The sequence below is a fragment of the Indicator indicator genome, chromosome 35, assembly GCF_027791375.1.
Source record: "Indicator indicator isolate 239-I01 chromosome 35, UM_Iind_1.1, whole genome shotgun sequence".
In the NCBI taxonomy this organism is placed as follows: Eukaryota; Metazoa; Chordata; class Aves; order Piciformes; family Indicatoridae; genus Indicator; species Indicator indicator.
Genome location: NC_072044.1, coordinates 458,191 through 472,304, shown reverse-complemented (window position 1 = coordinate 472,304; position 14,114 = coordinate 458,191). Strand labels below are relative to the sequence as shown.

At 59.9% G+C, this 14,114-nt stretch overlaps 1 protein-coding gene across 1 annotated transcript in view; it reads right to left on the bottom strand.

Moving 5' to 3' along the window:
- The window catches only part of C35H6orf89 (chromosome 35 C6orf89 homolog), a 32,320-nt gene extending 18,389 nt beyond the window's left edge, over positions 1-13,931 (bottom strand). Inside the window, exons 1-2 of the mRNA XM_054395912.1 lie at positions 13,743-13,931; positions 12,367-12,532 (exon numbers count right to left, since the gene is read on the bottom strand). Coding sequence (XP_054251887.1) covers positions 12,367-12,532; positions 13,743-13,931 — 355 coding nt within the window. The remainder of the gene's footprint in view (positions 1-12,366; positions 12,533-13,742) is intronic.
- Positions 13,932-14,114: the final 183 nt, after the last annotated feature.

Sequence of the window (14,114 nt, the reverse complement as noted above, 5' to 3'; positions counted from 1 at the left end):
TGTCCACCCTTCCTCTCCGTCCACCGTTCGTCTCCGTCCACCCTTCCTCTCGTCCACCTTCGTCCCCCACCCTTCCTCTCCGTCCACCCTGCCTCTCGTCCACCATTCCATTCGTCCACCCTTCCTGTCCAGCCACCCTTCCTGTCCACCCACCCTTCCTCTCCGTCCACCCTTCCTCTCGTCCACCCTTCCTCTCCGTCCACCCTTCCTCTCCGTCCACCCTTCGTCTCCATCCACCCTTCCTCTCGTCCACCCCTTCCCTCTCGTCCACCCCTTCCTCTCCACCCACCCTTCCTCTCCGTCCACCCTTCCTCTCGTCCACCCTTACATTCGTCCACCCTTCCTGTCCACCCACCCTTCTGTCCACCCACCCTTCCTCTGCGTCCACCCTTCGTCTCCGTCCACCCTTCATCTCGTCCACCCTTCCGCTCGTCCACCCTTCCTCTCCGTCCACTCTTCCTCTCCGTCCACCTTTCCTCTCCCCTTCCTCCGTCCACCCTTCCTCTCGTCCACCCTTCCTCTCCGTCCACCCTTCCTCCGTCTCCCTTCCTCTCGTCCACCCTTCCTCTCGTCCACCCTTCCTCTGTCCACCCTTCCTCTGTCCACCCTTCCTCTCGTCCACCCTTCCTCACGTCCACCTTCCTCTCCGTCCACCCTTCCTCTCCACCTCTTCGTCCACCCTTCCTCTCGTCCACCCTTCCTCTCGTCCACCCTTCCTCTCGTCCACCCTTCCTCTCCACCCACCCTTCCTCTCCACCCACCCTTCCTCTCCGTCCAACCTTCCTCTCGTCCACCCTTCCTCTCCAGCCACCCTTCCTCTCCGCCCACCCTTCCTCTCGTCCACCCTTCCTCTCTTCCACCCTTCCTCTCCACCCACCCTTCCTCTCCAGCCGCCCTTCCTCTCCGCCCACAATTCCTCTCGTCCACCCTTCCTCTCCGTCCACCCTTCCTCTCCGTCCACCCTTCCTCTCCCCACCCTTCCTCTTGTCCACCCTTCCTCTCCACCCACCCTTCCTCTCCACCCACCCTTCCTCTCCACCCACCATTCCTCTCGTCCACCCTTCCTCGCCGTCCACCCTTCGTCTCCGCCCACCCTTCCTCTCGTCCACCCTTCCTCTCGTCCACCCCTCCTCTCCACCCACCCTTCCTCTCCACCCACCCTTCCTCTCGTCCACCCTTCCTCTTCCTCTCATCCACCCTTCCTGTCCACCGACCCTTCCCTTCGTCCACCCGTCCTGTTGTCCACCCTTCCTCTCCGTCCACCGTTCGTCTCCGTCCACCCTTCCTCTCGTCCACCCTTACTGTCCACCCACCCTTCCTCTCCGTCCACCCTGCCTCTCCACCTTCCGTCCACCCTTCCTCTCCGCCACCCTTCCTGTCCACCCACCCTTCCTCTCCGTCCACCCTTCCTCTCGTCCACCCTTCCTCTCCGTCCACCCTTCCTCTCCACCCACCCTTCGTCTCATCCACCCTTCCTGTCCTCCCACCCTTCCTGTCCACCAAGCCTTCCTGTCCACCACCTTCTCTCGTCCACCTTCCTCTCCCACCCTTCCTCTCCACCACCCTTCCTCTCCACCCACCCTTCCTCTCGTCCACCCTTCCATCCCTTCCTCTCATCCACCCTTCCTCTCGTCCACCCTTCCTCTCCACCCTCCTCTCCCCACCCTTCCTCTCCACACACCCTTCCTCTCCACACACCCTTCCTCTCCACCCACCCTTCCTCTCGTCCACCCTTCCTCTTGTCCACCCTTCTTCTCCAGCCACCCTTCCTCTCCGCCCACCCTTCCTCTCCGCCCACCCTTCCTCTCGTCCACCCTTCCTCTCCGCCCATGCTTCCTCTCCGCCCACCCTTCCTCTCGTCCACCCTTCCTCTTGTCCACCCTTCCTGTCCACCCACCCTTCCTCTCGTCCACCCTTCCTCTCCGCCCACCCTACCTCTCCTCCACCCTTCCCTCGTCCACCCTTCCTCTCCGTCCACCCTTCCTCTCCGCCCACCCTTCCTCTTGTCCACCTTCCTCTCGTCCACCCTTCCTCTCTGTCCACCTTTCCTCTCGTCCACCCTTCCTCTCCGTCAGCTCTTCCTGTCCACCCACTCTTCCTCTTCGTCCACCCTTCCTCTCCGCCCACCCTTCCTGTCCACCCACCCTTCCTGTCAACCCACCCTTCCTCTCCGTCCACCCTTCCTCTCATCCACCCTTCCTCTCCGTCCACCCTTCCTCTCCGTCCACCCTTCCTCTCCGTCCACCCTTCCTCTCGCCCACCCTTCGTCCACCCGTCCACTCTTCCTCTCGTCCACCCTTCGTCTCCGTCCACTCTTCCTCTCGTCCACCCTTCCTCTCCTCCACCCTTCCTCTCCGTCCACCCTTCCTCTCCGTCCACTCTTCCTATCCGTACACCCTTCCTATCCGTCCACCTTCCTCTCGTCCACCTTCCTCTCGTCCACCCTTCCTCTCGTCCACCCTTCCTGTCCACCCACCCTTCCTCTCCAGCTACCCTCCCTCTCCGCCCACCCTTCCTCTCCGTCTACCCCTCCTCTCGTCCACGCTTCCTCTCCGCCCACCGTTTCTCTTCATCCACCCTTCCTCTCCGTCCACTCTTCCTCTCACCCACCCTTCCTCTCGTCCACCCTTCCTCTCCGCCCACCCTTCCTCTCTGCCCACCCTTCCTCTCGTCCAACCTTCCTCTCCGCCCATCCTTCCTCTCCGCCCACCCTTCCTCTCCGCCCACCCTTCCTCTCATCCACCCTTCCTCTCGTCCACCCTTCCTCTCCGCCCACCCTTCCTCTCTGCCCACCCTTCCTCTCGTCCACCCTTCCTCTCGTCCACCCTTCCTCTCCTCCCAGCCTTCCTCTCCACCCACGCTTCCTCTCCACACACCCTTCCTCTCCGTCCACCCTTCCTCTCGTCCACCCTTCCTCTCCACCTACCCTTCCTCTCGTCCACCCTTCCTGTCCACCCACCCTTCCTCTCCGTCCACCCTTCCTCTCGTCCACCCTTCCTCTCGTCCTCCCTTCCTCTCCGTCCACCCTTCCTCTCCACCCACCCTTCCTCTCCGTCCACCCTTCCTCTCCACCCACCCTTCCTCTCCGTCCACCCTTCCTCTCATCCACCCTTCCTCTCCACCCACCCTTCCTCTCCGTCCACCCTTCCTCTCGTCCACCCTTCCTATCGTCCACCCTTCCGCTCCGTCCTGTCTTCCTCTCGTCCATCCTTCCTCTCCGTCCACCCTTCCTCTCGTCCAACCTTCCTCTCGTCCACCCTTTCACTCCGTCCACCCTTCCTCTCGACCACCCTTCCTCTCGTCCACACTTCCTCTCGTCAACCCTTCCTCTCCACCCACCCTTCGTCTCCGCCCACCCTTCTTCTCCGTCCAGCCTTCGTCTCTATCCACCCTTCCTCTAGTCCACCCTTCCTCTCGTCCACCCTTACTGTCCACCCACCCTTCCTCTCCACCAACCCTTCCTCTCCACCAACCCTTCCTCTCGTCCACCCTTCCTCTCCGCCCAGCCTTCCTCTCGTCCACCCTTCCTCTCCGTCCACCCTTCCTCTCGTCCACCCTTCCTCTCGTCCACCCTTCCGCTCCGTCTCCACCTCCTTCCTCTCCGCCCACCCTTCCTCTCCGTCTCCACTTCCTCTCGTCCAACCTTCCTCTAGTCCACCCTTCCACTCCGTCCACCCTTCCTCTCGACCACCCTTCCTCTCGTCCACACTTCCTCTCGTCAACCCTTCCTCTCTACCCACCCTTCGTCTCCGCCCACCCTTCTTCTCTGTCCAGCCTTCCTCTCTGTCCACCCTTCCTCTAGTCCACCCTTCCTCTCGTCCACCCTTCCTGTCCACCCACCCTTCCTCTCGTCCACCCTTCCTCTCCGCCCACCCTACCTCTCCTCCACCCTTCCCCTCGTCCACTCTCCCTCTCCGTCCACCCTTCCTCTCCGCCCACCCTTCCTCTTGTCCACCCTTCCTCTCGTCCACCCTTCCTTTCTGTCCACCTTTCCTCTCGTCCACCCTTCCTCTCCGTCAGCTCTTCCTGTCCACCCACCCTTCCTCTTCGTCCACCCTTCCTCTCCACCCACCCTTCCTCTCCGTCCACCCTTCCTCTCCACCCACCCTTCCTCTCCACCCACCCTTCCTCTCGTCCACCCTTCCTCTCCGTCCACCCTTCCTCTCCGCCCACCCTTCCTGTCCACCCAGCCTTCCTCTCCGCCCAGCCTTCCTCTCATCTACCCTTCCTCTGCGTCCACCCTTCCTCTCGTCCACCCTTCCTCTCCTCCACCCTTCCTCTCAGTCCACCCTTCCTCTCCACCCACCCTTCCTCTCCGTCCACCCTTACTTTCGTCCACCCTTCCTCTCCGTCCACCCTTCCTCTCGTCCACCCTTCCTCTCGTCCACCCTTCCTGTCCCCCACCCTTCCTCTCCGTCCACCCTTCCTCTCCGTCCACCCTTCCTCTCGTCCACCCTTCCTCTCCACCCACCCTTCCTCTCACCCACCCTTCCTCTCCATCCACCCTTCCTCGTCCACCCTCCTCTCCACCCTTCCTCTCCGTCCACCCTTCCTCTCCGTCCACCTTCCTCTCCGTCCACCCTTCCTCTCGTCCACCCTTCCTCTCCACCCACCCTTCCTCTCCACCCACCCTTCCTCTCGTCCAACCTTCCTCTCGTCCACCCTTCCTCTCCGTCCACCCTTCCTCTCGTCCACCCTTCGTCTCCGTCCACTCTTCCTCTCGTCCACCCTTCCTCTCCTCCACCCTTCCTCTCCGCCCACCCTTCCTCTCCGTCCACTCTTCCTATCCGTACACCCTTCCTATCCGTCCACACTTCCTCTCGTCCACCCTTCCTCTCGTCCACCCTTCCTCTCGTCCACCCTTCCTATCCACCCACCCTTCCTCTCCAGCTACCCTCCCTCTCCGCCCACCCTTCCTCTCCGTCCACCCTTCCTCTCCACCCACCCTTCCTCTCCGTCCACCCTTCCTCTCGTCCACCCTTCCTCTCGTCCACCCTTCTGCTCCGTCCTGTCTTCCTCTCGTCCACCCTTCCTATCCACCCACCCTTCCTCTCCAGCTACCCTCCCTCTCCGCCCACCCTTCCTCTCCGTCCACCCTTCCTCTCCACCCACCCTTCCACTCCGTCCACCCTTCCTCTCGACCACCCTTCCTCTCGTCCACACTTCCTCTCGTCAACCCTTCCTCTCCACCCACCCTTCGTCTCCGCCAACCCTTCTTCTCCGTCCAGCCTTCGTCTCTGTCCACCCTTCCTCTAGTCCACCCTTCCTCTCGTCCACCCTTCCTGTCCACCCACCCTTCCTCTCCACCAACCCTTCCTCTCCACCAACCCTTCCTCTCCGCCCAGCCTTCCTCTCATCCACCCTTCCTCTCCGCCCACCCTTCCTCTCCTCCCACCCTTCCTCTCCGGCCACCCTTCCTCTCCGGCCACCCTTCCTCTCCGGCCACTCTTCCTCTCGTCCACCCTTCCTCTCGTCCACCCTTCCTCTCCATCCACCCTTCCTCTCCACCCACCCTTCCTCTCTGTCTACCCTTCCTCTCGTCCACCCTTCCTCTCCGTCCTGTCTTCCTCTCGTCCATCCTTCCTCTCCGCCCACCCTTCCTCTCCGTCTACCCTTCCTCTCGTCCAACCTTCCTCTAGTCCACCCTTCCACTCCGTCCACCCTTCCTCTCGTCCACCCTTCCTCTCCATCCAACCTTCCTCTTCGTCCACCCTTTCTCCCGTCCACCCTTCATGTCCACCCACCCTTCCTGTCAAACCACCCTTCCTCTCCGTCCTCCCTTCCTCTCGACCACCCTTCCTGTTCACCCACCCTTCCTCTCGTCCACCCTTCCTCTCCGCCCAACCTTCCTCTCATCCACCCTTCGTCTCATCCACCCTTCGTCTCATCTACCCTTCCTCTCCGTCCACCTTTCCTCTCGTCCACCCTTCCTCTCCACCCACCCTTCCTCTCCACACACCCTTCCTCTCCACACACCCTTCCTCTCCACACACCCTTCCTCTCCACACACCCTTCCTCTTGTCCACCCTTCTTCTCCAGCCACCCTTCCTCTCCGCCCACCCTTCCTCTCCGCCCACCCTTCCTCTCCGCCCACCCTTCCTCTCGTCCACCCTTCCTCTCTGTCCACCCTTCCTCTCCACCCACCCTTCCTCTCCGCCCACCCTACCTCTCCTCCACCCTTCCCCTCGTCCACCCTTCCTCTCCGCCCACTCTTCCTCTCCCCCCACCCTTCCTCTCGTCCACCCTTCCTCTCGTCCAGCCTTCCTGTCCATCCACCTTTCCTCTCGTCCACCCTTGCTCTCCGCCCACCCTTCCTCTCCGCTCACCCTTCGTCTCCGTCCACCCTTCCTCTCCGTCCACCCTTCCTGTCCACCCACCCTTCCTCTCCACCCACCCTTCCTCTCCGCCCACCCTTCCTCTCTGCCCACCCTTCCTCTCTGCCCACCCTTCCTCTTCGTCCATCCTTCGTCTCCGTCCACCCTTTCTCTCGTCCACCCTTCCTCTCGTCCACCCTTCCTCTCCGCCCTCCCTTCCTCTCCGTCCACCCTTCCTCTCGTCCACCCTTCCGCTCGTCTACCCTTCCTGTCCGCCCACCCTTCCTCTCTGTCCACCCTTCCTCTCCACCCACCCTTCCTCTCCGCCCACCCTTCCTCTCCGCCCACCCTTCCTCTCGTCCACCCTTCGTCTCATCCACCCTTCCTCTCTGTCCACCCTTCCTCTCCACCCACCCTTCCTCTCGTCTACCCTTCCTCTCGTCCACCCTTCCTGTCCACACCCCCTTCCTCTCCAGCCACCCTTCCTCTCGTCCACCCTTCCTCTCGTCCACCCTTCCTGCCCACCCACCCTTCCTCTCCACCCACCCTTCCTCTCCGCTCACCCTTCCTCTCGTCCACTCTTCCTCTTGTCCACCCTTCCTGTCCACACACCCTTCATCTCCAGCCACCCTTCCTCTCGTCCACCCTTCCTCTTGTCCACCCTTCCTGTCCACACACCCTTCATCTCCAGCCACCCTTCCTCTCATCCACCCTTCCTCTCCAGCCACCCTTCCTCTCCGCCCACCCTTCCTCTCGTCCACCCTTCCTCTTCGTCCACCCTTCCTCTTCGTCCACCCTTCCCCTCCGTCCACCCTTCGTCTTCGTCCACCCTTCCCCTCCGTCCACCCTTCGTCTCCGTCCACCCTTCGTATCGTCCACCCTTCCTCTTGTCCACCCTTCCTGCCCACCCACCCTTCCTCTCCACCCACCTTCACTCTCCGCCCACCCTTCCTCTCGTCCACCCTTCCTCTCCGTCCACCCTTTCTCTCCGTCCACCCTTCCTCTCCACCCACCCTTCCTCTCCACCCACCCTTCCTCTCCACCACCCTTCCTCTCCGTCCACCCTTCCTCTCCACCCACCCTTCGTCTCCGTCCACCCTTCGTCTCCGTCCACCCTTCGTCTCCGTCCACCCTTCCTGTCCACCCACCCTTGCTTTCAACCCACCCTTCCTCTCCATCCACCTTTCCTCTCGTCCACCCTTCCTCTCCGCCCACCCTTCCTCTCCGTCCACCCTTCGTCTCCGTCCACCCTTCCTCTTGTCCACCCTTCCTCTTGTCCACCCTTCCTCTCGTCCACCCTTCCTGTCCACCCACCCTTCCTCTCCGTCCACCCTTCCTCTCGTCCACCCTTCTTCTCCACCCACCCTTCCTCTCCGTCCACCCTTCCTCTCCACCCACCCTTCCTCTCCGTCCACCCTTCCTCTCGTCCACCCTTCCTCTTCGTCCACCCTTCGTCTCCGTCCACCCTTCGTCTCCGTCCACCCTTCGTCTCCGTCCACCCTTCGTATCGTCCACCCTTCCTCTTGTCCACCCTTCCTGCCCACCCACCCTTCCTCTCCACCCACCCTCACTCTCCGCCCACCCTTCCTCTCGTCCACCCTTCCTCTCCGTCCACCCTTCGTCTCCGTCCACCCTTCCTCTCGTCCACCCTTCCTCTCGTCCACCCTTCCTGTCCACCCACCCTTCCTCTCCGTCCACCCTTCCGTCTCCGTCCACCCTTCGTCTCCGTCCACCCTTCTCCGTCCACCCTTCCTCTCGTCCACCCTTCCTCTCCTCTCCACCCTTCCTCTCCGTCCACCCTTCCTCTCCCCCACCCTTCCTCTCCCCACCCTTCCTCTCGTCCACCCTTCCTCTCGTCCACCCTTCCTCTCGTCCACCCTTCCTCTCCCCACCCTTCCTCTCCGCCCACCCTTCCTCTCCGTCCACCCTTCCTCTCCGTCCAGCCTTCCTCTCCGTCCACCCTTCCTCTCGTCCACCCTTCCTCTCCGCCACCCTTCCTCTCGTCCACCCTTCCTCTCCGTCCACCCTTCCTCTCCACCCACCCTTCCTCTCCGTCCACCCTTCCTCTCCGTCCACCCTTCCTCTCGTCCACCCTTCCTCTCGTCCACCCTTCCTCTCCACCCACCCTTCCTCTCCACCCACCCTTCCTCTCCACCACCCTTCCTCTCGTCCCACCTTCCTCTCCACCCTTCCTCTCCACCACCCTTCCTCTCCGTCCACCCTTCCTCTCGTCCACCCTTCCTCTCCGCCACCCTTCCTCTCCGCCACCCTTCCTCTCGTCCACCCTTCCTCTCGTCCACCCTTCCTCTCCACCACCCTTCCTCTCCACCCACCCTTCCTCTCGTCCACCCTTCCTCTCGTCCACCCTTCCTCTCCGTCCACCCCTTCCTCCTCCGTCCACCCTTCCTCTCGTCCACCCTTCCCCTCCGTCCACCCTTCCTCTCCGTCCACCCTTCGTCTCGTCCACCCTTCCTCTTGTCCACCCTTCCTGCCCACCCACCCTTCCTCTCCACCCACCTTCACTCTCCGCCCACCCTTCCTCTCGTCCACCCTTCCTCTCCGTCCACCCTTCTCTCCGTCCACCCTTCCTCTCCACCCACCCTTCCTCTCCACCCACCCTTCCTCTCCACCCACCCTTCCTCTCCGTCCACCCTTCCTCTCCACCCACCCTTCGTCTCCGTCCACCCTTCGTCTCCGTCCACCCTTCGTCTCCGTCCACCCTTCCTGTCCACCCACCCTTGCTTTCAACCCACCCTTCCTCTCCATCCACCTTTCCTCTCGTCCACCCTTCCTCTCCGCCCACCCTTCCTCTCCGTCCACCCTTCCTCTCCGTCCACCCTTCCTCTCGTCCACCCTTCCTCTTGTCCACCCTTCCTCTCGTCCACCCTTCCTGTCCACCCACCCTTCCTCTCCGTCCACCCTTCCTCTCGTCCACCCTTCTTCTCCACCCACCCTTCCTCTCCGTCCACCCTTCCTCTCCACCCACCCTTCCTCTCCGTCCACCCTTCCTCTCGTCCACCCTTCCTCTTCGTCCACCCTTCGTCTCCGTCCACCCTTCGTCTCCGTCCACCCTTCGTCTCCGTCCACCCTTCGTATCGTCCACCCTTCCTCTTGTCCACCCTTCCTGCCCACCCACCCTTCCTCTCCACCCACCCTCACTCTCCGCCCACCCTTCCTCTCGTCCACCCTTCGTCTCCGTCCACCCTTCGTCTCCGTCCACCCTTCCTCTCGTCCACCCTTCCTCTCGTCCACCCTTCCTGTCCACCCACCCTTCCTCTCCGTCCACCCTTCGTCTCCGTTCACCCTTCGTCTCCGTCCACCCTTTGTCTCCGTCCATCCTTCCTCTCGTCCACCCTTCGTCTCCGTCCACCCTTCCTCTCCGTCCACCCTTCGTCTCACCCACCCTTCCTGTCAACCCACCCTTCCTCTCCGTCCACCTTTCCTCTCGTCTACCTTTCCTCTCGTCCACCCTTCCTCTCCGCCCACCCTTCCTCTCCGCCCACCCTTCGTCTCCGTCCACCCTTCCTCTTGTCCACCCTTCCTCTCGTCCACCCTTCCTCTCCGTCCACCCTTCCTCTCCACCCACCCTTCCTCTCCACCCACCCTTCCTCTCCACCCACCCTTCCTCTCCGTCCACCCTTCGTCTCCATCCACCCTTCCTCTCGTCCACCCTTCCTCTCGTCCACCCTTCCTCTCGTCCACCCTTCCTCTCCGTCCACCCTTCCTCTCCACCCACCCTTCCTCTCCACCCACCCTTCCTCTCCACCCACCCTTCCTCTCCGTCCACCCTTCGTCTCCGTCCACCCTTCCTCTCCGTCCACCCTTCCTCTCCGTCCACCCTTCCTCTCCACCCACCCTTCCTGTCAACCCACCCTTCCTCTCCGTCCACCCTTCCTCTCCACCCACCCTTCCTGTCAACCCAGCCTTCCTCTCCGTCCACCTTTCCTCTCGTCCACCCTTCCTCTCGTCCACCCTTCCTCTCCACCCACCCTTCCTCTCCGTCCACCCTTCCTCTCGTCCACCCTTCCTCTCCACCCACCCTTCCTCTCCGTCCACCCTTCCTCTCCGTCCACCCTTCCTCTCCGTCCACCCTTCCTCTCCACCTACCCTTCCTCTCCACCCACCCTTCCTCTCCACCCACCCTTCCTCTCCGTCCACCCTTCCTCTCCGTCCACCCTCTCTCTCCGTCCACTCCGTGTAGTGCATTCCCCTACAGTGGCCAGTTTGAAGACTCATCTTGACAGGGTGCTGGACCACCTCATTCCAACTCCACCATCACCTGGCAAGGTTGGCCCAGGGGACCCTTGAGGTCCCTTCCATGGGGTTCTGTTTCTTTCTCCACACAGACACTGAGCTGTACACAGGCTCACGTCAAGGCCAAAATGCAGGCTACAAAAGCCAAGTGGCTATCAGAGCCACCTCCTTGCTTGGCTTTTTCCTCCCTGAGAGATCCCAGAGTTTAAGGGAAGGGATGGGACAATGGGGGATCCCCTGTCCCACCCATCTGACCCTGAGCCAGCAGAAGTCCCCTGTCAGCGGAAGAGAGGGAGACACAGAGAGCAAAAGCAGAAGGGAGCTGGCATCACAGGGTGCCCCTTTTAGCCACAGCAGGAAGGTCAGAGCCAGCACAGAGCTCCAAACAATGAGCTAAAAATAAACCCAGGGAGGGCAGGGCCAGAGGGGTTTGTTTTTACAGTGAGCTGACAGATGATCAACATTGTGCCACATCCCTGCTCAGAATAATTCACAGCATTAGCAGCAGGGCCACTCTTTGTGTTTTAGCAGAGAGGCAGAGCCCCTGCTCACACCCATTTGCCAGCCTGAGGCAGTGGAAACAATTCACTGGGAATGAGAAACACTCAAACTTTTCCATTGCTATTATGCTGGATTAGGAAACCTATTACTGAATCCCAGAATCCCAGCGTGGTGGGGGGCGGAAGGGACCTCTGGACATCAGCCAGTCCAACCCCCCTGCTTTAAGCAGGGCACCCACAGCAGCTTGCCCAGCATCACAATAGCCAGGGGAGGTTGGAAGCTCTCCAGACAACCTCTCTGGGCAGCCTGCTCCAGGCCTCCAGCACACTCACAGCAAACAACTTTCTCCTCCTGCTCAGGTGGAACCTCCTGGGTGCCAGTTTGTGCCCCTTGCCCCTTGGCCTGTCCCTGGGCACCACTGCCAAGAGTCTGCCCCCAGCCTCTTGCCCCCCACAGCTCCTTTGTCTCTTGCTGAGCATTGCTCAGCTCCCCTCTGGGGCTGCTCTTCTGCAGGCTCTCAGCCCCAGGGCTCTCAGCCTTTGCTCCTCACAGAGCTGCTCCAGGCCCCTCAGCAGCTTTCCAGCCTGCCCTGGACTCTCTCCACTGGTTCCCTATCTCTCTTGAACTTGGGGGCCCAGAACTGGACTCAGGACTCCCGCTGTGGCCTCACTAGGGCACATTCCCCTCCCATGATGGGCAGCACCTCATTAGGGACTAACTTCCACACACTTTACCCTCCCTGTTATGTGAACTGCTGCAGTTCACCACCACTCTCACACCCACAGCCCTTTCCCAATGCACCACTTGCCAAAACCTACTTTTCCCTAGACCCAGGTCACATGTGGAGGTTTCTAGACTTTGCTCACAGATATCCAGATCTGGTTGACAAACTGGTTTGGCCTCCTTGCTCAGGGAAAATCAAAAAGGTGCCATTTACCCTGCAAGGCTTTCACAGTACGAGTGGCAGAGTGGCAGATTTTGAGGGGAAGAGGAACTCCTGTGGAAGAACAATCCTGAGAGGTGTTAAAAGCAAGGAAATGAGAATGTGCAAGAACAAAATGATGCAGTTAGAGAGAAAATATGTCTCAGCCCCAATGGAGGGAAAGGGAAAGAGCCTTAGCTAGAAGTCAGGATGCTATTTTTAAGCACAGTGGTAGGAAAAGAGAAAACCACAGTGCCAGGCCAGTAACACAGCTGTGATTTGCTGCCCAGGAGACACTCAGATGATTTCCAGGCTTGGCATTTAGCTTGGTATTTCTTGCTAGGCTCACGCTGGAGCAGAGAAATGGTTTCTTACTCTCAAGCATGTACTTCTTGGCAATGGGCAGGGAGAGCAGCCGGATGTGACCGATGAGGGAGCCCCAGGCGTGGGCCCTGGAGAGAGGAGCTTCGGGTGGCAGAGGGCTGTAGGGCTGGATCACAAAGTAAACAGTCAGCAGGACCAGTCCCAGCGTGAGCAGGCCCTGCAAGAGGAAACAGGCAGCTCGTTAATCACCCTGCAGCAGGCTGGTGTGTCTGCAGACCAGGACACACCTCCTGGCTGGTGTCAAAGCCTTGTGGCTGAGTGCTGGCTGAGGAGCACTCACATTTTTGCTGTGGCTGTGTGATGCTATCGCTCGGTTTTATTGTCAGGGTTGCCCAGGGACAAAATTCAGCAGCCTTCAAGCTGGAGCCACAAAACTCTGCTCCTGTGTCTTTAGCACTGCAAACTGCCCAGTGCCAGAGCAGTGAGGATCATCCCCAGACACTTCTGATTCCTCCCCGCTAACCAAACAGCAGCCTGCACTCCTGCCATGCCTCTTACACAAAGTTTTCAAGGCAAACATCCATCAAGCCTCCAAACACTCTGGCAGAGTTGGCAGCAGCTCCCTCCTCCAGACCAGGATCCCAAATAAGCCTCAAAGAGATGGCATGACACATTTCTCCCCCTGGCCAAAGTCAAAGTGAATCAACAGCAAGAACAAGAACAGAAGCTGAAAGTTCAACTTCCCAGTTTCCTCTTCTCCTGCCTCATTTCACAGCTTTTTATAGGACAGGAGGAAGAAAGCCTCAGTTTTATTTTTTTTTTTCCCCCCAAATAAAACCCACTGTGATGATTTTATGAAGATGACACTGAGATATTCCTGACTGTTGTGCCGGTGGGAAGCTTGGCATCCCTGGAGCTAACATCCCAAACCTACCTGACAAGAGCAACCTTCCACCTGCTTTGCAAAACTTTTTACAGTGTGTTTTAGTTGAGGGTCTGAAAACCATTTCCCACCACCAAGTATCACAGCATCAGGTTTATTTGATAGACTAGAAGGAGAATAAAGACAAGTTGAAGCTTGTGACAGGGTCAGAAACAATCTGGATCTCTTCATTATTCAGCTTGAAGAATCTCCTTCCTGTCTCACTTTCCCACTGAGGGTGCTCAATCTTTGCCTGAAGGATCAACCCATGTCTTAACTCTTTAATAATTTGAGGAGAGGAAGGTGTTGACACTTTAAACTTCCCACACACATGAGCAATTTCAAATCAGGGTCAACCGCCTTCTGTTTTCAACTCAGCTCCTGGGACAAAGGAAGGAAGCTTCAGACCTTTGATAAGTGAAGAACTTGGGAAAAATGCAACAGGAAATCAAATGTTCAGCTGCAAGAGGAGAACCTGACCCCCAGAACAATCTCTGCACCTTACCTTGTAGAGAAACACTAAGACAGGGTACCGTGGAGGTCCCCTTTGGGGTTCATTCCTTTCCAAGAGCTGCTTGATGAACTTCTCAATGGCTTTTTCTGACATCCCACACTGGTGGCCTGTCTGCCTCACCAGGTCGATTGTCTCTGAGAGCTTGTCATAGATGCTGAGCTCGTTGGCTGAAAGCTCCATGGCCTCTGATCACAAATCCCTGTGGAGAGATCCAGGGGGTTAACAAGCAAGCATGCTGCAGCCACACAGCCCAGCACCAGCTCTGCAGGAACACTGTGGTGTCTAGGCAAGAAGGGAGGCTCCTCTGGAGCAAACCTGTTCACAAAGCCACAATATTTAGCTCCAGTCCTAATAGCCTCTGCT